Here is a 22264-nt window from a genome sequence, read left to right as displayed (position 1 = left end):
CAGAATGTAACAAAGATTTTAATATTTTGGCGCCAGAAGGTGATGGGGTAAAGAGGAATATCAAGCACATAGGTTGAGCAGCATTTGTCATGATTAAAACATTTGATCGTTAGAAAAACATGGCTTTTCAGGCAGGCCTGCTAGTCAGCCTAAAGAACTGTTTGATACATAGTTCAGTTCACTTGTAGGTTTGTAAACTGAATATACAACTATTGATTTTACAAGTTATTAACCAATGGAATATTGAATATAAACGGTTACATTTACCCATAATACAAATGCAGTCATTGGTGGAGCTCAGGTTATGGGGTTTGACAGATTTCACATTGCTGTTCCGTGGGTTGGTGTCAGGGGCTGATTGAGTCCAATGGTGCTGCACAACCAGCCGGCAAAGTCCACCTGCTCGGCCTCGGACTGTTTAATAAAGGTGTGCACCTGAAGAAAAATATGTATAAGATGGCGCTAAAAATGGAAAAGCAGTAAATGTGAATAGAGCTAAATGAATACCCACCATCAGCTGTTTCAAGTCTGCTCTTTCTGCAGGGTTCTTAATCAAACTGCAACAGATGCAGAATATATTAGAATGTGCTGTACATGTTTTACACCACTAGGTGGCATAAACTCAGATATGCAGATGCCAGTAAATACTTGCCCAACATACCATTTATTCACAAAGTCTTGGAAGTCTGCACTAAATATCCCAGGAAGCTTTGGTGGAGGCTGAACATCAGATATTGAAGCAGTATGAAAAGATTAAATGACAAGTAAAGGCATCAGCACTGTGTACACCAGTATACAGGTAGATTCCTTATGTCTGGGTGTAGTAATGTTGACCACACTCACCTCATTGACTATGTAATCAAGCAGCTCAAATATAGCCATTGGTGGTCTGCTGTCTGATCCATAGGCTAAGAGAGAGAAATAATTCAGCATCCTCTTCAGTAGCTGTCGTTAATGAACATGTAATTTAAACAGGTCATTTTGAGGCTGCTTTATTCTATTTAAGTTACTATAAGCAGTCACAAAAGGAACCAGTGTCATCTCAGACTTACAGTTGCCTGGTCTCCCAGGAGGCCGTGGTCTTGGAGAGGACTCGCTGGAGGCTGCTTCCCCCTCCACAGGAAAGCCAAAAATCTGTTCCAGTTCCTTAGCATCAGGAGGAGGGATAGGGAAGCGTCCAATGGCCATTTCAACCAGGGACAGACCCATACTCCATATGTCTGACTGAACGGAGTAATGAGTGCCCTGCAAACGCTCGGGCTGCAGAACACACACACAAATATATCATTACTGAATGGTATACAGAACAATATGGTGAATAAAATACTAAACAAGAATAGGATAAAGCAAATTAGAAATTCATCATAAACATGGTTAATAAACAACTGGGAATAAAATTAGGACAAATAATGCAACATTCTGATTTGTTGTTGTTTTGGGTGCTGCTTCCTCGCAGCTCTGTCACCAGTGACCTCAATGTTGAAATCAAAGTCAAGTCTTAGTAACCACTCTGTCTATTGATGTAAGGAGGTCATACCAGTGGTTGTCAGGATAAAACCAACAACTGTAATTTTCTATTAGTTTTTGGTCAAAGCATAACATAAATTACAGCTGTTCATTACATCACTGGTATAAATTGTTTGCACAAATGTTAAACAATGAAAAAGCAGCTGCAGTCTGTGGCTGGACATTAAAACAGTTTTATTCTTCATGCATATTCAATATGAAATAAAATAATAGACACAACATTAAAGTTTCAAGTGTCAGCGTCCATGTTAATAGGTTTACATCAATGTGATAAGAACCATGGGAGATGTTCTTTAAACACACTCTGCCCAAAGTTAAAGTAGTTTGTTAGATTGGATCTTGTCAATGTCCATGTGAAGACATGACCAACAACGAAATTTAGTCTGAAGCTCAGCCTAGAGTGAGTGTGTCAATTGTGGCGTTGAGTCCTAAAGCCTAATGTGTGACTGACTGCAGTAGAAAAAGGAGTGTGACCATTCAACTCACAGACATATAGGAGCGGGTGCCCACAAAAGAGTTGGCCATGGAGTCTATGAGCTGCCCGCTCACTCCAAAGTCACACAGCTTGATCTCACCACGGGAATTCACTAGGATGTTAGAAGGCTTGACATCTGAAAGAGCCACATGGAATATTTAGACGAACATGGTGGGCAAGTGTTCAACAGTCAGTAAATCTGCAGCAAAAACTCAGCTCATGCTGTGCAGTTTGTCACATTTCTTGACATAATTCATACAGTGTACTGTACAGAACAGTGCAACAAAGGTCTAGATGCATCTGAAATAGGGAATTAATGTGAGGACGTAAGGACTGTAAGGATCAATACTCAGCGAGCGCTGCGGTCATTCCTCTTTCCACTGATAAGAGATCTTCTTTAAAATATAGCTTAGAATATAGCTATAAAATATAGTTGTTGTTTTTTTTAAACTATATATTTTTAAATATATATAGTTTTTGAATGACGGGGTGCAAACCACAGATGTTGTTCTAAAGAAAAATGTTTTCAAAAGTGTATCTGGAGATCATATGAATCCGACTAATCATCTTTTTAGTGTTAATATGTTTGGTTTTTCTTAATAACGGAAGTTGCAATTATATATGCAAAGATATATTTTCCCAAAACATGTCTCAGTTCGGCTTTCACTATAAAATATTTATTCATTTTTAAATATTTAATAGCTTATATGAACAGGAGGAATGATTAAGCAGAAATATTGCATCTCTTGCATTCATAATGCAAAACCACTTCCAATGTATAATACATGTTTAAAGGTCTTGTTAAGTGGACAGAAACATGTTTAGTCTGTGACATATATCAGTGACTGACCTCTGTGCATGATCTTGTGTTTCTCCCTGAGGTAGGAGAGACCTTTAATGACCTGGAAAGACAAATATTTAATAAGAAGGAAGTAGATTATTTTCTACTGCAAGATAAATAACGAGATATCAATACATGTACTTCCGTTATGACTCCGTTATAAAAATAGCTTTGAGCAGAGCACAAAACTAGTGGGAGAGGTGTCGCAGCTACGCACAGCAATGCTGACTTTGCCAAGGATCTGCTCTGGGATCTTGCCTGCTTTCTTCAGTGACTGATCCAGAGAGCCGCCATCCTGCAGCAAAACATATGCAGAGGATCAACTCAAAGATTTCATATGGAAGTTGTAAAATTCAAAACCAAAATTAATTTATTTCAATTCCAATACAAACAAATGCATTCAAACACTTTGAGCACAACCTGTAAAACAGCACTCAAAGAGAAAGTTTTGTAAAAACACTGGCGGCCGTAACATATTAAAGAACTCCACCATATGTTCCATGCAGATGCTGATTTCTCCATCGCTGTAGAAAGCGCCGTAGAAGCCCACAATGTAAGGAGAGTTACACTCATGCAGCACCTGCAGCTCCCTAATGATCTGGTTCCTGATGGCAGGTTTGATCTCCAGGTGGATCAGCTGGAACACAGGACACATTAAGCTTTATTTATGTTCTCATGTCACACAAAATATCAATACTGGGCAATCCGTTATTGTTTTTCCATGTATGAGCACACATAGTCACGCTCACACGCAAGAACATGTGGCAATATACACGTTTACATCTTTCTAAGGCTTTCTGAAAGATTTTCCTATAACCAACCGTCAAGACCATCAAAATTTACCTTCCTCGCCATAATTAGACCAGAGGGTCGGTGGGAGACCTTGAAGACAACTCCTCCGTTGCCTGCCCCCAGCTCACAGATCTTCTCAAAGTCATCGTCCTTCAGCTCTCCCACCTTCTGCTTCTGTGTCAGAAAGGCCTCCAGGCGCTTCCGCTGCTGCTCATCCAACTCAAGCTCCTCTAGTTTCTTCTGCAGTGCCTCCAAGTTAGTTCTTTCAAAGAGGAAAGACAAAAAGAATAACAATCATTTGTGTATTATTAATGTTTTGCTGACTAAATAAAATACGCATTCAGACAGAACTTTTGCAGATGTTCCTGCTCCCCTCAGGAGACAAGGTAATCCAATGTGCATCCAGATTTGCTGTATTTATTGTGTTACGGAAACCTCAGAGAAAAGTCAGAGCTTGCTGCTTGACAGCTCCTGCTGCATGTGCCTCTGGGAACAAAGGCAACCGACCGAGGAGCCACCAGGAAGACGCTGTGTTTTAATTTTCCTCCCCAGAAACCAAAATGAGGAAGAAAGTTTGACAACACTCTCGTGGCGCTGTTGTCATGGTGATGCATTTCCTTGAGACGTCAGCTGTGGGGTGAACTCTGCTCACGTGCTGCTGTTTAACCTCTACTTCTCCTCCCGCTCCACTCACTCAAAACACTGCAACCAGTCCAATTCAGTCCAAGCTTTTGTCTTTGCCTAAGTGAGAACAACTGAATCGTCTTTTCCACTGATGAGCTAATCAAGCATCTCGCTCTTCTTCATTTAGAGTAACTGAAAAATAGACTAAAATGAGTAGCAAATGTGGACTGATGCAAAATGCTTTATACTGCAAATGACCGATGAACAAAGAAATGGCATGCATGAATTGAGCTGAGGGACATTCCATGTTTGAACATGTTCTTGTGCTGCTACTCTGAGGTTTGCATCCTCATCTTCTGCTGGGGAATTGTGCTACTCTTTCATATTTACATTTTATTATTCTTATCTGGGCACAATAACGTGGTTTTCATCAAGCTCAGTACTAATTATTATTTTTTTGTCTTTGTAATTAAGCATGACTAAGTGGAGAGCAGCTGGAGTAGGGCAACGTGCTCTCTTCTCTACCACACAGCAAAGAGATGGTTAAGTGGTTTTATTTCTGACAGTAGGCCTGCATATCCATGGAGACGAGGTGCTGAGTTTGAGTTGGCTGAGGGTGGCGTGGGTGTTTTGTCGACAAGAGTGCGAGGTGGAGGAGGCTGAGATACAGAGAAGAGGATCACACTCCACACAATATGTGGGAGGGACTATACTTGCTGCACACTGCAACCCCCCCCCCCCCCCCCCCTTTGGCTGCAGGAGGAAGTGAGCACGACGCTGGCCTTTTGAGCTCCATCCACACAATGTCCAAGGACAACTAGCACAAGATGAATGCAAAAGATATGTGCTTGCCATAAAGCACCGGAAAGAGGATGGCATCACTGTTTTCAAAATGTGGCTGCGAGCATCAGAAATAGAATCTAATTTAACTTCTACCAGTATTTGTAAATATCAACAATCTCTATTTTAAAAAATATAATATGTTTAAAAATGTTAATATAGAATAGTATTTTACAGTAATAATGAAAGTAATTAAGGATGATCAAAATTTACAATTATAATTGTGAAATTACATAAAAAAATATACTGAGGCATGAAAAAGTGAGGGAGTGAGGAGCATGAAGTACAAGAAGGTGCAAAATGTACATATCACATTTGCAGCCAATAAATATGTTGATGAAACTGAAGGTGGGAAGCAATGTTGAATGTAAACAGAAGTGTAATGAGCATCAGTTATTTGAGGTCAAGGAAAAAAAAGATCATATGTTTCCTGCATTTTTATCACAGAATGTTTTCTCTTGTACATCTACTGACTTTTACTGAAAATGTGTAGCCGTGCATGTGTATTTGCAAACACATAGCACAGTTTGATATATCAGAAGAAAGTCGTGACTGCATTTTCAGATGATTTTTTTTCAGCAATAAAACAACAACAGTGGTTCAAGACGTGTACATCCTAGAGTAGAGCAAACAAGTTCAAATTCCTTTGTGTTAAAACAAGATATGGTCAGTGGTAATCAGCACTACAACACTGTGGTTGCTCTATCAGTTAATAATTAACTAAATTTTCAGCTTTAGTCTTGGATTTTATTCACATATGAGAGTGAACATCATCCATTGAAGCCTATACAAAAGAAAAAATAATTTTAAAAAAGTTCCAGAAGTCAGATGACTTCTTTCCTGAACAATATAAGTAGATACTTGGATGGATGTGGTAGTAGGATCTTGTTCAGGATTCCAGTCACTGCCAGATTGTCTAAACAGGCCTATCCATGACAGGTTGCTTTTATTTGTTCTTTAATTCCCTCTGATAATATTGCATGCTAGGATGACATTATGTGGGCCGCTCAGTACCGTTATTCCATGGCTGCCCGCCATTTCATGCTGAGGAAGCATTTGGTGTGTTGGACCGGGGAGTGGATTTTTTTTTTTTTTTGCCAGAATGAAATGAGATGGTTTCAGTAACAGACTCATCAGCTGCATTAAGCTCATTTAAACCCAATATGTCAATTACACCTGTGCTGTTTGCGTAAGCGTCCTCCTACCTGTGCTTTGGCCCCTTCGCAGATAAACTACACTTGTTTACATAACTGCTCCGTAAGTGGCAACATCAACATTTCCATTACCTTTTTAATGCAATTTCATTGACTCTGTAGCTTATACGCATACTATAACAAGGCCACCACCTGACAAACTGCAAAGACCTGTGGACAGCTGCAGCCCTGTGGGTCTTTCATTTATTGTTATTGTTCTGACATAGTGGATAGTTTGACCCACCTCCCTCTCTGCTACATCACAGCTAAACTAACCCCAAATATACACACCCATCCTGTTACACCACATATGGAGCACAATAGCTTGGTCCTAAATTGAATCCTCCCCTTCACTGGTCTGCAAATGTTTGGAAATGTTCCAGCTCCTCACAAACAAATCATCATTCCACTTTTTGCCTACTTATGCCCTTGCAGAAATAACAAAATAAGGAGTTATTAGAATTTTGGTTGATATCTCTGCCCTGTCTGACTTTAACACTGAGCACCTTTGGATATGACCATGCATCAGTCTGCTTCACATTAATACTTAGACATTCAGATACCCCCTGGTTACCTCTTACATGAAATTGAGTAGAAGACATAGATATGATTTATTTTTCATCTGGCCTTTCAAGATGCTGGGATGGCTGGCAGGTCTGGACTCTATAGAGGTGTTTCTATTATTAACCCTACAGTGATACAAATGGAGCAGACAAAACAACACATGCACCTCCCGATAGAACACAATACAATTTAGCAGCACCAAAAACTGTAGCCTGGAGGCCTGGAAATGATCACACAGCTGAATTAAGACCTCTCAAAACCTGTTTCAACATAACTGAACATGAAGGTAGGATTTGCTGCACGTGTGTTGTAAGAGGCCGCTTTCGTTTTAGCTATTTGGTAACTGAGCGTGTACATGTACTGAATCCAGGTTTAATGAATTTGTCTCCATTAGATTTAGACTGTAATCCTGCAAAATAGAAAACATCTTTGGTGTCTTGGCATCTGACATACAACATACAGGTTAATTATTAGATTAAAAACCTGAAACTGTGTGACTACAGCGGAAAGGCCTGTCATCTACCACCAGAGCCTCAGACAGCTGAAAGTGTGCGCCCAGATTAAACTGGCTTTTTAGGGGAAAAGAATGGGCGACACCAGGCTGCTCGACTTTTCAGCTGAATCAGTCTGAATATCACAGGACACAACATTGCAGTCTTGCTGAAACACACACATACACACACTGTGGTGGCAGTGTGGACTCCTCCACAGCATAGATTGCTAAATCTCTAAATCAGAGTTCCTTACTGTTGCTTCATCCTAACACGCGGCTCCGTGGCCCGTTACAGCGTGCCCAGCAGCAGCAGCAGCAGCAGCAGGAATGTGCTCTGTTCTCGCCAGAAGTGTGTCATCATTAACAACTCTGCTGAACTTCTGGGTTTAACATTTTTAGTACGGTGATTCACCAAACATAAACGCATGAAGTATCTATGATGTTAAGTATTTCTTTTAATAGCAGTTTAATTTGTTTAATATCCTTTTTAAAATTATATGTATTTTTTCTAATCAGTGTCAGCTATTATTTACAAGTATGTCACTGAATGTGTAGCTGAATAAATTCATGGGTTAGTTGATTCCTGGAGTGCAAATTTTAATTAGTAAGCATTAGTATATATTATATAAGTAAGTATTAACAATTTGAGTATCTTTGGCATTTTACACAGCAATGGTTTATCATTCAATCAGCAAAATACTTCAGTACGTACGTTTTGAGCAATTCAAGGCATTCATTTGCCTTCAGATGGACGATCTAATGGTGAAACAATACAAATATTTTTGCCTCTGCAACACATCAGAACAGCAGGCATGACAGGGATGACATGTTATGTAACTCTCATCTCAACTGGTCCAGCTGAACTAGAACTAGACCATGATGTGTCACCACATTTTAACATCTCCATTACTGTGTTTTGTCGAAAGGTGGTGGCACCAGGCCTACACGAAACTTCTTCAACACACGTATACATTATTCTACACGGTGCCTCCCTGCAAAGGCCAGTCTGACTAATCACAGTCCACACGCAGTGAGCTGTTAGAGTAACGAGCGAACGGTTCATCAGGGACACAGGGAAGAGATAACCTGAGGACCTGAGAACTACACATTAGAGACACTGATATTTAGGTCATTTATGGTGGGAAGAGCTGCAGCAAAAAACATTTGTAAGCTAGAGAAATAAAGAAATAAAGTGACACTATGAATATTTCAGCACCTTAAATTAGCATTTGACAGAAAAAGTGTGATCGATTTGTAGTCGTTTATCAAGCACAATCCCAAACATGTCTAAAATATGAAGATTGGCTTGTTTCCTCAACACTTTTTGGATGTTCGAGTTCACACAAGTGATCAGTTTTTAATATTTAGCCGATCAACAAGTCATTTATCAAACATGGGCGAGATATTTGATGGTTTCAGCTTCTCAAATGTGAGGGTTTGCTGCTTTTATCTGTTTGTCAACTAATTATCTTGAAAATGAAAATGCTATTTGAAAATGTAATCAGCTTAAAATGTGCACTAATAAAACAACAATGATAACAGTCATAATGTACATGTGTAGTGCAGGTCAGGAAAAGCTCTGGAACAACACAGGATTTAATTAAACAGACAGTCTTAATGAAAATACTTTATATACTAATCCATAGTAATGAAAATGATCTATATATAGCAGTCCTCACACACACACACACACACACACACACACCTGGTGCAGTGTTTTAACTCAGAGACTCAGTAGATACTAGTAACTCGGTTATCTGTCAGTAACCTCCACAGTATACTGGGGATGTATCTGACATAAATAAATACATGACAGTAAGTTCATCAGTGGCTCAGCATCACTGTCACTCACTCTGTGGCTCCGGATCCGTTAATAGTGTTCCCATCGGGGATCGGGTTGAGTTGGATCGGCTCTGGCTTCCTTCTCTTCTGCATGTTCCGCACAGGAAACACAAGAACTGCAGCGATATGGATGAAACCCCGACGAGAAACCGAGCTGTGATGTGAGAAGGACCCCGTCAGGCTGATGGACGGAGACTGGCAGATGAACAAACAGAGAGGCGCTGTCATCAGCTGGAGGAGCAGCAGGACTGATCTTCTTTTAGGGACGGGGTGGATGTCAACGATCCAGGAGATGAAACGTCACGAAAATATTTACACTCGTCTTCCGGACAGCATGGCTGTGCTGGGAACAGTGCGCCCTCTGCTGGTGACGAGTGGTGTCACACTGTGGCGGCAGCAGGCGGGGGCCACATGTAGGCTGCACAAAGTTATTACAAGTAAAAGTGCCTTATAGTCGCCTACAAAAGTCACTCCACCACTTTAAAAAGTACCATTTTGATTCTTTACTCAAGTTGAAGCAGTGAAGTACAACCTTTAATTGATTTTTCTGAGCGTCAATCCAGGTAAAATCATTTATTTTGAGTTGTAATACTGAAAAAAAGCAAAAGTACCAATTATAATCTCCAATCATCATGGCAGAAGAAGCTGTTTATTTGTGTATTTCATGTTGAAGGTTGTTTAATGTGTACTTTAACTAATACAATATTATATTTTTAAACTAGAATTAAAAGGTGTTATTTCCCTCTAAATTGTAGGGGAGCAGATTCAGTACTACACAAAAAGAACAAGTCTCCTCAATTAAATTGAGTTTAAACTAAGTAATTCTTATTTCAAACATGAACACTGATACTAATAAAATGGTTGGTAAAGAAAAAAATTCAAGAAGAAAATACATTTGTAAAATTGTTTATATCTATGGTTCTTGTCATGTTTGGTCTCATGATGTCATTAGTCATTCATCTAAATCTCCATCCCTTGTCTTTGTGTCTCTCCGTGTAACTAAACATCATAGGCTAATCTCATCTGAAGATAGGTCTTCTTATTTTACCATGTTAGCCTATCCTCAGCCTTCCAGTTATCCAGTTAAGACAATTTCTTTACCTGCTCTGCCTCTTTTTTTTTTCAGTGCACCACCACTAAGGATTTAGTATCTGATTTCATTCACAGCAAAACCATCCCCTATTTAATACTTCCCTTTAGTACATTTGGTATCTTTTAACATTGTTGACCTGTTGTGTCTGTCCAGAAGATTCAAAGAAGCTGTTACTTATTCTTTTCATACCGTACAATTAGGAGATCAGACGAATGTCTCACAGTCCCTGAACTGATTTTAACCTTTTCCATCAATGTTTCCTAAGCGTTCATAGACCAAATGTCCAATGTTTTTTAAATATGGTACAGCCATTTTATTAACTTTAGCAGACTTACATCATTTGAAATCTGAACATTAACATGAGAAAAAATCTCATTTGCTCAGTTTCCCATTCAAATTACTGATCCATATTTTTTACATGTATTAATAATGTAACAACAGTCTGACTGACGCAGCATGTATCCCATGCTGACCTCTGTGCAAAAAATTAAACAGCTCAATGAATGGTTTAACCTGCTCGATGGGAGCCAGTCACCTTCACTACTGAATGATGTGTCAGCCGTTAGCCTACAGTATGTAGATTAGATACCAAGCAGAAACCGACCATTTTTACAATCTGCTCTACACATTGAGCTGTGACAGACACAAGGCCACTGAGCCGTGCCTGGTTTACCAAAAGCATCTTTCTGCTAAAACCATCTTTTTCTTCATAAACCAGAACTGACAGAGAGGAATTGTTCATGTCCTGTCTCCGGCCCGTGGACAGAAACTGTGTGAATTCTAAGTTGCCTTTGACAAATTGATTTGTGAACATATTAGACATCTGCACCATTGGTTTTCCTCCATAGGGGCCAAAAGGTGACACAAAATGATTTAAAACAATAAAAACAAAGATGGAAAAATGAGTAGAAAATATAAAAAAAACAGGTCTGCTTCACGAAACTATGTTTATTTTTGTGAACAAAATCTTGCAAACAACTCAAAAAGATTTAAATGAGTAGGGTTTATAAGCCATAATGTATGTAACAAAGCTTAAAAAATGTATTGTGTTTATGGGACACCACAAACACTATAAACATGTCCCACTGTTACTGTTGAATAAATGTAGCTGTCATTATCTTTCTGGTAGAGACAAACAGTTTGTAAACTCATTGTGTATTTAACAATTATTATTTGATTTATTTTACCTCACTCGCTGTTATTTTATTATTTACCTTCATAGAAATAATTATTCCAAAAATCAAGCTCAAGTCTCAAATTTGAAATGAACTCTTGACTGTGGACTTTCCAATAATGCGCCTACGTCCTCATGAGTGTTCTTGACTTGATTAGATGTTGTGAGGGGGTTCTTCTACACCATGGACAGGACTTTGCAGTCATCTGTTGTCTTCCAGGCCTTTTGCTGTTGCTGAGTATTTTTGCTGCCTCTTTGATGGGTTTGTTTAGTTTGTTTCAGCTTAATGAATGGTTGCTTCACTTGCATGGTGAACAGCAACCAAATGCAAATGTAACACTAAGAACCTCCTCGAGACTTTTTATCTGTTTGATCAGTCATGGAGTTATGAGGTAACAGGCATCACTTGGCCATGCAACTGCTTTTCTGCCGTTTTTCTAGTATTTATGAGTGATGATTATGTTTATATGAATTCTGTAATTGTCAAATGTTTGATACCAAACATGTTAGAACCCCTTGAATTAAAGCTGAAAGTCTTGATACCACTCACATCTTCAGTGTTTCATTTGTGGCGGTGTACAGAAGCCAAATGTCAAAAAATCATCGCACTTCTGGGATATCAACATGTCCAGTTAGGAAGCAACACTAATTGTGAATCGATGTCACCTGCTGTTGTGCAAATGGCACAGACAACAGGAGGAAATTAGAGGCAATTACCAAGACAACCCCTATAAAGGAATGGTTCTGCAGGTGGTGGCCACAGACCATTTCCCTGTCCTCATCCTTTCTGGCTAATTTCTGGTCACTTATGCACTTTGCCAGTGCCCTCACCACTAGGGGCAGCATGACGCAGTGTCTCCAACCCACATAAATTGCTCATGTAGTGCAGCTCATCCAGGATGGCACATCAATACGCACTGTGGCAAGAAGGTTTGCTGTGTCTCCAAGCACAGTGTCAAGGGCATGGAGGAGATACCAGGACACGGGCCTGTACACCAGGAGAAGTGGAGGGTGCTGTAGGAGGACAACCACCCAGCAGCAGGACTGCTATCTGCTTGTTTGTGCAAGAACAGGAGGAGCACTGCCAGAACTCTACAAAATGACCTCCAGCAGGCCGAGGCGTTTGCCAGAGAACACCAGAATATTTGCCATTGGCTCTCTGTGCTCTTCACGGGCGCTCACACTGAGCACATGTAACAGACATGACAGAGTCCGGAGACGCTGTGGAGAATGTTCTGCTGCCCACAACATCAGTGATGGTCCGAGAAGGCATTGCACAGACCTCTATGGGCTAACCAGAGGTGCCCTGGCTGCAAATGAGTACCAGAATGAGATCAGACCCATTGTAAGACCATATGCTGGTGCAGTGGGCCCTGGGTTCCTCCTGATGCATGACAATGCTAGGCCTCATGTGGCTGGAGTGTGTGAGCAGTTCCTGCGTGATGAAGGCATTGATGCTACGATTAAAGATTTTCACATGGAAGATTTCATTCATCCAGATCTAGGATGTGTTGTTTAAGCATAAGTTAAATTTTTTGAGCAGTGTATATTTAAATAACCCATATTGTGCTAAAATAAGTGACACTGGTGCTTGTACAGTAATGAAGCCAACTGAAAGGTCAATCTAGAAGGTTGTTTTCACCTTTACCTGTTGGACGGAGGAAGTTTCAGTCCTTTACTTTACAAGTAGTCTGAGTGACTGTATGAGCACAATTGGGTTGTTCTTGGCTCAATATGCAACTTCCACAAGTGTGATATTAAAAATTGACACCTCCAGAATAGATGTCTCAAGAAGGGAGAGCACTGTATGTAATTTGAAGCATTTTGACAAGGTAAATTACATTCATGCAGACAAAAAAAACAAAAAAACATACGGTACCAGACACAAAAGATTAGTTAAAGTAGAGTCTTTCTGGGTGCGTCTTTAAAAGCGTGCAGCAGCAACACTTCTTTCGTTTGTCAATGTACCAGATATGCTGGTAAACTGTTGACAACAAGTTCTTTGGATTATACAGACTAGCGTGGACACAATTTCTGTTAAGCGTTCATTTTCAAAGCAGTAAACACCACACATTCAATTTATGTTCACTGTATAGAAAAGGCAGCAAAACCCCCAATGAACCCCCCTTGAATTTATTCAAATGTGAAAATGTTTCAATCTGGTTTAGAAGAACAAGTCACCCTTATGTATTACTGTCCACCAACTGGCTGTTTGGCTTCATGAAGGTGCCAGATGTGGTCATTAATATTACCCAAGCAGAGTGGTAACGTGTCACACATTGTATATTATTTCAGCACACATGGTCATATTGGTTATGAACACATTACCTCAAAATCATTACATCTTGGAATCACAACTAAATATATTCTATAGGCCAGAAAAATACTATGTATTTACACATCCATTATTCTCACCATTTATCCTATCCCAGCTGTCGTTGTGTGAGTCTTTGGGTACACACCTGTCTATCACAGGGCTGACATATAGACAAAGACAACCATTCACAACTCTGGGCAATTTAGAGTCACCAATTAGCTCTAACATAACATAACTGCAAATTTTTGAAACAGCGAGGAAGTCAGAAAGAAAACCAAAGAAAACTCATGCAGACTGCAGACAGTACTATCCACAATATACTATATATGGCCCATACAAACAAACTTGCCTTGTTAAAACTTTAAACTGGTTTTGGACACATGCACTCTTTTGTAAGACAGAGACTGAAGATCAGATAACATACAAACTGTAAATAAAAAGCATGTGTACCAAGGGTTCTTCACTTAGATGAAGATCAGATCATGCTTTATGACAAATAAATGCAGAAAACTTTTAAATCCCAAAAGATTCACATACTTTTTCTCGTCACTTTATATATTATGATTTTTGAAACTACTACAAAATAATTGAAGATGTGACTTTGGGATTCAAATGATAACAAATAAAAACACCACAGTGAGACAGAGAGAGGGAAAAAATATACAGATACATTCTTAATTGTTTTGCGTTTTCTTGTTATTTTGATTTTAATAAATTGGATGCAGTTTCTTTTACTCTCAGATGAGGAAAAAATTAAAAATCTAAATTGCACAAATTAGAAATCACAACTGAAGTGACAACTTTAAATCCTTATGTAAAAACGATTAAGACGAGAAGTGCAACTTCTAAAACTACAGCTGCGGCACCTTATTGTACTTTCCAGACATCACTGTGCCACTTGGAGACAGCAGATGAGACATTAAAGGAACAAACTCAGATGCTCTGATCGAGGATGAGCAGCAGTATTGGATATCCAGAATACGCTATGTCTTGTTTGATGCTGTGGATTTGTTGCCTCATCCACCACCACTTTGCTCGGGGAGTCGGGGATTTGTGGTCAGGGATTACCGCAGGCCACAAAGGCAGCTTCTGAGGCAGCCGATAACAGCAGCCAGTTGCTCTGGCTACAAAGAAAGGCCAGTAGTTGGTGTCCCAAACATGCAAATATGTCCAGTGACTAAAACAGGACAGTTTTGGACGGCCAGTCCCCAGGCAGTATTTTCAATTCCTAGAATACCTGTTAATAACAGGTATACCTGATTATTTAGTATGATATGATTATTTTTAACGGTAGAATCTCATTCAAAGTGTTTGAAATTTCCTCATCAATCCACACTTAAAGAAATGCAGACCTGCAGCAAGGACTTCATTTTCATGTGTTGGTCCATTTAGTCTTTACAGAATAAAATTCACATCATTGTTTCTTTCAGATAATATGTCCTCCCTCTGGACAGAATGCAGTCTAAAGCTGACTTCTTAATTTTGCTTTCCCAAATTTCTTTGCTATCTAAGCTTTAAATTGTGCCTGGAGTAATATATTTTCTTTACTAATGGCCAGGATAGATTGAGGCAAATCTTTAAAAAGATTATGAGCTTTTGCGTGAAAGAGATGAACAGAAAACAAAGAGAACCCAACAAGGGGAAAAATAAATAACTTCAGGAGAGGATTTTCCCCCCAAAAAAGAGAAAAAGAATGTGTTTCCTCTGGTGTTGTAATGGATTTTCATGTTTCATACAGAACATAATGTCCCTTAGCCAGAGGCAGTGGGAAGGTGGAGCGGTGTCCTTCTGTTTGAGTAAGATAACTCAGCGAGCTAATACAGAGGCAAAGGCAACTGTGTCTTCTTTTACTTTTGAACAGATGTGGTTCATTTGGAGCCAGGCCAAAAAGACAGCACACAGAGGACTGCCTCCACTGAATGTGACTGCAAACACATTTCCGATAAAGTACAAAAAAATAAAAGTCCAGCACTCAGCTGAACGGACTGAGGGAGAACAAGCACTCATAAATGATTGAGACGTAGACACACACACACACACACACACACACACACACACACACACACACACACACACACACACACACACACACACACACACACACACACATACATACATACACATTCAAGTGGGGTGTACCACTGGGAATACTGCAGGTTTGGTTTAGGGGATTTTAAAGTATAATGCAGCACAAGTTCATGGCACAACACATAGGCAGCATCCACCAGAGAGCTCCTGAATGCCGAGGTGAAAAGAAGCCCAACTGCATTTTAGTACAGATTTGAAGTACTTGTACTTGAGTATTCCCATTTCATGTCATGTTTTTTTTCTAACTCACTACACTTGTAATGCTCCATTTTATTTTAAATTGAATCACTTTCCAAACTATGATTTTACATAAAAAACATAGACTGTAGAGACTGTAAAGGATAAAATGCATTATTATAAATGTAAACTGTTATAAAATTAAAGCTGATATGATTTATTGTACTGGGCCATTGAAAAGAGAAGCACTTTGAACTGTGAAAGGTACTTGCTACTTACTACATCATTTACATTTCCAACAATACATCGATTGATTTGAAAAATATTTAGCAGATCTAATAAAAAATTATCTGCACCTCAACCAACAACAGCAAACATTGCATAAGACTACCATGTGCTAATAAAATTTATGTACATCTACTTTAGTAACATTGATGCAAGATTTGTGGTTGTAAAGGATTTTTAGAGTGTGGTACTGCTACTTCCCACCATGCAGTTCTAATTGCATTTAAATGGAATTGGTCAAATCTGGGGGATTAGGTATTCATGGCAGTTAATAGTATTATGTAAGAACATTACTGTGCAGTTGTCATATCAGAGATTTGGGGTGTTGTTTGCATTGGACATAATCACTGAGAGACATCTGGGAAAGTGAGACAGAGTGAGTTATTCTTCTCTGATAGTTTGGAAACTAATAGGTTTTTGAATTTATTTTTAAAGTTAGGCAGCTGAATGTCTTCACAGTGTCAGCAGAGTTTTGTTGAGGCCAATAGTGAGATTTGAGTGGCTGCAGAGGTGTTGATTGGTGGTGCAGATGACCACAGATCAGTTCTGTGTTGAGAACAGAGGTGAAGCGGTTCCTAAATGAAGCCTGGGACGGTACCTGCTGCTTTACCTGTTGCTTTTACTTTGGCTTTGTCTCATTTATCTTGTCATATGTAGCATTGCGTCTGGTGCTATTCTATATTTTTCGGTTTCAACAAAGTCTACAAAAAAATCTAAAACCAACAATCTCCAAGTCGTTGTCTCAATACTTTTTAACCTCCCTGTGATGCCTGGCGCTTACTGTAGCTGCAGGCTTGACTTCTGAAGACATACATTTTAAAGAGGGCTCACAAATATATTAATTTATTAAAAAAAGAATAAATAATTACCTAAACAGCTGGACGCTGTAGTTTTTGGATAATGTCATCTAAACAGTACATATAGTGGAGACTGTTGCATATGCATACTAATGCCCATTTATATTAATACACTTGCTCTAGTGAGCAGCAGGATAATTTGATGGTCTCAAAACAAATAAAACTGATTGTGTTCATGGAAGTGAAGACACACATGCAAAGAGGACTGCCACTGGTTAATTCAGCGTTCATTACTGGTTTCATTCTTGTGATTTGCTGACACTAGCACCATGAACACCACCGTACTTATCCTTTGTTAATATTATTTTTCAGGTAGCACAATCTTTCAGTAAAGAAGGGATGTTACTTGAAGCAGCACCTTCTGATTTCTTCTGAGCAACACACCTCTGTTGAACCTGAGCCAAACACTGTCAGAGACAAATGACGAGATGTCAGCACAGGTAGATGTTGAACTTCCACCTGAACATAGAGGTGAAACATAATTCTAGCTGAGACGACATGATCTTATTTCCTTTTTCAGATGAGAGCTGAAGTGTTCACCCTTGCAGAAAAATATAGGTTTTAATTATTATAATTATGCAGTTCCAGGCAATTTACCCACTCTCAACTCATATAATTTTAAATGCTTCAGGCAGGTATGAAATCCTGACAGAGAATGCTTCATGGAGTTTGAAAGGGGGAGTGTGTCTTTGTATTGTTTCTACATTATTTTACAGGTTGTATAGCAGCTAAAGATGAGTAATTTTTAAAGTTGCCATAAATGTGTGTGTGTGTGTAGGGGGGCATCGATTGGAGTTAAGGTTAAAGGGCTAGGGAATTCATTAAATACGAAGTTGTATGTGTTTGTGTGTGTGTGTGTGTGTGTGTGTGTGTGTGAGGGGTGTGCAGCATCAGCATCAGCGGCCGTGACGTCACTGGAGTTTAAAGTGGGCCGCGCTTCACCCAGTGAAGGAGAGAAGAGAGACGAGGGAGGAAGCTGCGGCGGCTCCTTCTCCATCACCTGAGCTGAAACTCCACAAACTACCTGCTCCACGCTGCGTTTCCCGCGCGTTGAAAAAAAAAAACAAAAAAAAAAAAACAAAAAACAAAAGATGGGAGCCCCTGCTGCACCGCGGACCTGCTGCTGAAATCTGTTTTGCTGATAACTTTAAATGTCAAGTCTTCCGAAGGGTGAGTTCACATGCATCTTCCCGAAAATCCTGAAAAAAACAAGGGGGGGGGGGGAGGTTTGATGTGATGGGCAGGGGATGCTAATGATGCTGCAGCCGACTCCTCATCAGCAGCGACACTATCTGTGATGACAAACAGCTTTTGTGGACGTCTCTCATAAGAAGGTGATTTGGCCATGTCTGATTTCTGTTTGTTTTGTTGAAGCTGCTCGCACTAACTCGGGGCGCAGTCTTTTGGCATTTAGAGAGCGCTGCTGCTGCTTGACGTGACAAATTGTGCTTTCTATTTAATTAGGCTATTGGCGAGTGTATCCCGTGGAAATGTGCGTGCGCTGCCAAAGAAAGGGGCTGTATCATCGCGCAGAGTTTTATAATCTGCTGCAGGCATGTATTGTGTGTGTGTGTGTGTGTGTGTGTGTGTTTTTTTTACATGGCTCTTAGCCTGTTTGTCCTGCCAGGAAAACTATTAGTGTGAAGATAGGGTGATTTAAAAGCCTGTTGCAATGAACTGAATGCTAATGATTCACAAGTGCGTTGCAGGATGTTTAACTAGTTGGTTTGAATGCCTTAAATATAAGTTTTGTTGATTTTAGTAGTGTGTGTCCTGTTTCTGATAAGTTTGAGGACTGTAGCTGATCATATGCAATGTGTTGACTTTCTAAATATTACATTTGACACTAATAAAGCTTTAAGTGCAGCCTGTGTAACTCATATGTCCCTAATCTTAGATTAATTTGATGTTTTGTCGTTTTGCCCCTGACTCCAGCAGCAGTGATGAGCATTTTGGTTCGTTTTGGAATAAAGATCACAAGCAGTATGCTGTGTCAATATGAAGCCACTAGATGCCAACAGAGTGCAGGCTAAAGCTGCTGATTAAACTTGCATTAGTCTATATAGTCAATGAGCAGATCTGCACCATGGTTTAATAATGAAATCATTACTGCTGTTGATTTCCTTTCTGGAAAAATAAACAGACCAAGAAGCCTTTTGAAATCAATAATTTTCATCAAATCACTGGCAGATACACACAGACACACACACACACACACACGCACACACACTCACAACTCCCATCTTATTTAAAACAACTAGAGCTTTATGGAGCCATTGTTTTGTCCTGTTGTAGTAGCAGCTATTGTGTATCGTAGTCATAACGTCATTTATTGTAAATGCACTTTGACACCACAGCAATGCAGGTTTGGTTTTGACTCTGTGAAACTAAAACGTTCAAAGATTAAGATTTACCTTGTGTTTCTGAGTGTATGTATTTTATTCACATTTTCTTTCTTTGTTCAGGTAATGATAAAACATATTTCAATTAAATTTAATTCAATTCAATGTTAATTCTATAGCGCCAAATCACAACAAAAGTCATCTCAAAACGCTTTCCAGTGTTTAAGACCTTATAGAATATAACTGTATGTAGAATTATATAGAAAACCCAACAACCCCACTTGAGCAGTACCAAGTGATGGAAGAAAACCTCCAGCAGAACCAGGCTCAGTGTAGGCGGCCATCTGCCTCTACCGGTTGGGGTGAGTGGAAAGAGGAGAGAGAAAAGAACAGCAGGCAATAACTGGAGATTTACAGCTCCAGGGCCGAGGATACCTGCAGAGGAGTAGGATTTGCATCCTTAAATAAATAATTGACATCTTGCCATCTCATATGTAACTTATAATTAATGTTTGCTTTGTGTTAGGAATATAGATGGTCAATTTCACACTTAAAACATTTATAATCAAATGAAGCAACCAGCAGATACAGCTGTCATTTTCACTGTCATGACCACACTGAATAACAACCAAATCCTTTTTTTTTGTAATAACAAGAATCTAAATCAACTTTTCACAGGGTATAAAATAACATCCTGGAATCATAACCCTAACCTTACCTTTTCAGTTAATGCATTTTCAGCTAAAAGTAAAAAAAAATCTATATTGTAGCTTAATACGTAGGTTTACTTTTCTAAATCCTTCAGCTTATCTGTATTTGGACATACAGTACATGGTTTCCTTTAGATATTATCCGATCATTGACTGTAAGAAGTTATTCATACAATTGTATATACATTTATAATGTAAAATACAGTTTCAAATTATAAATGTATTATTATTTCAGAATATTCATTTGTATACAGATGTATGTATGTGTAAATCACGGTAGAGTCTGGAATTAACACATAGAAGTAACATGGTCATTGAGCTTTAAAATGATTTTCCCCTATAATAAAGTTGCTTTTCATTAAACCATGCAGTCTGTATGTTGCTGTTGTGTACCATCTGTTAGTCCTCCAGGGTTAGGTTTGCATCAAACTGTGATTTCATACAACATTCTTCAGCCATGAGAGATCAGGCTGCCAAAAAAACAAACTGATGCAGCTTCAGCGGCTTCAACTCTCCGTAAAACCAAGGGCGACATCGCCACTGAGAAATCTGATGTTATGTAATGAGAAGGAAGTAGATACATCTTTGTCTCATTTTCTGAGCATTTTCAGAGATGGATACTACAAGGGCACATAAGTGGTTTGTGCATTTGCTACAGTTTTTTTTTTGGTCTGTGCACTTTACAGTCTAATAAACCCTTTCAACTGGAAATCCTAATGTTTGCTTCAATCAATACGTTTAATTAGTGCTGATTAATGAGAGCTTGTGGCTGTGGAAGGCTGACAGCTTTCTCACTTCATAAGGACACGTTCTATTGGCAGACGGGGAGAGATAGCTTTCCATGGTAATGCGTAGCCATTTACAAAATAAATTAGACACAATGAAAGAATATATGAATAAGTGTGTGAGTACAATTTATATTTCTGTTTGATTTAAAGGACACACTAATTCATTCTTTAATTATTCAATAAATGCAATTAACACTTGATCAGTCACTGGTTTGCACCCACACAGGCTCAATAATCTCTTAATCACATGTGAATTAAAAGATTTGGAACCGCTTATCAGCACATACGCTGAAAAGTACATTTCCCCACAGGCCCCATATAGTGTTGGCAGTGCAAACAGTCTCGGGCAGCGTATCATGATATGAAGTACATACAGTGTGCTGTAGGATGATGAGTGGGTTGATTGCAGTTCACAAGGGCACATCATAATAGCTCAGCGGCATGAACCTCACACTGATTTTGATAACTGTATGTGAACACCTCAGTGTCCTGGAACACTTTAAGGCACAGTTTGTTTTGGAGTAAGTTGTTTTGAACGCTGTTCTCCATTAGAGACCCTCAAAAGTAACAGCCCAATGACCTTTATTCTGCAAATTAAGCTGTTTTTGCTTCTTGCTGACTGATAGATCTTATTATTTCAGCAAAAAGTGTGTTAAGCATTGAGCAAATACCCCGGAGCCATAGCAACTACATTAACACAAGTTAATGAAATATATGGAGGCAGGACCTGGACTTTGCTTTACTTTTGAAAGCTGTGGCATTTACATTTTGCACGTCCTTAGAAATGGAATGAAAACAATATAACACATATTGCATACACCCACATCATATCTCTAAGTGTAAACATATTGATGCTGCAGCTTATACAGTATTTTTGTGTAAAAGCATATATGTGTCTGTTTCAGTCAGTTTTATTTTCTTGTGAGTCTGAATTGTAAAAAAAAAAGTTATGACCATGCTAATTTTGCATTGCAGCAAGTTAAATAAGTGCAAAGTGATGCTAAAATGTTAAGGCCACAACATTTTGCTTCTAGCTGGCATTGAAAAACAAGAAAAAAAAAAAAAAATCCGCAATTTATATTCAGCTTCAATTTTATGTTAGCTGTCCCAAAGGTCCGACCATGTCTGCATCTGATTACGCTTGCATGCATTTAATTAATAATTCGACAATGCACAGCATTGATGTTGGTCAGCCAGCGCTCCGCAGTGAAATAGATTGCCTGAGCCTGATTTCCAGCCACA

The 22264-nt window shown here is 39.1% G+C and overlaps 1 protein-coding gene across 1 annotated transcript; it reads right to left on the bottom strand.

The window, feature by feature from the left end:
* Positions 1 to 2: 2 nt before the first annotated feature.
* On the bottom strand, positions 3 to 9468 carry map2k1 (mitogen-activated protein kinase kinase 1). The gene is made up of 11 exons (XM_026366002.1): positions 9202 to 9468; positions 3687 to 3897; positions 3334 to 3480; positions 3061 to 3138; positions 2853 to 2904; positions 2014 to 2138; positions 1053 to 1260; positions 844 to 908; positions 662 to 720; positions 512 to 557; positions 3 to 435 (listed from the first exon to the last, which is right to left on the bottom strand). Exons 1-11 carry the CDS (start codon positions 9417 to 9419, stop codon positions 322 to 324), a joined length of 1323 nt encoding a protein of 440 aa, XP_026221787.1. The 5' UTR covers positions 9420 to 9468; the 3' UTR covers positions 3 to 321.
* Positions 9469 to 22264: the final 12796 nt, after the last annotated feature.

Source organism: Anabas testudineus, chromosome 6 (genome assembly GCF_900324465.2).
Source record: "Anabas testudineus chromosome 6, fAnaTes1.2, whole genome shotgun sequence".
Lineage (NCBI taxonomy): Eukaryota > Metazoa > Chordata > Actinopteri > Anabantiformes > Anabantidae > Anabas > Anabas testudineus.
Note: the sequence above shows the minus strand (reverse complement) of the source record. Positions and strands in the feature narration are given on the sequence as shown.

Bases quoted from the DNA above. Each gene is read 5' to 3' on its own strand.
- map2k1 (XM_026366002.1), bottom strand. From the start codon at position 9,419: ATGACAGCGCCTCTCTGTTTGTTCATCTGCCAGTCTCCGTCCATCAGC. The intron at 909-1,052 runs GTAAGTCTGAGA...TCTCTCTCTTAG, and splicing joins TCCTGGGAGACCAGGCAACT to CCTATGGATCAGACAGCAGA. The intron at 721-843 runs GTGAGTGTGGTC...TCTGATGTTCAG, and splicing joins TTGATTACATAGTCAATGAG to CCTCCACCAAAGCTTCCTGG.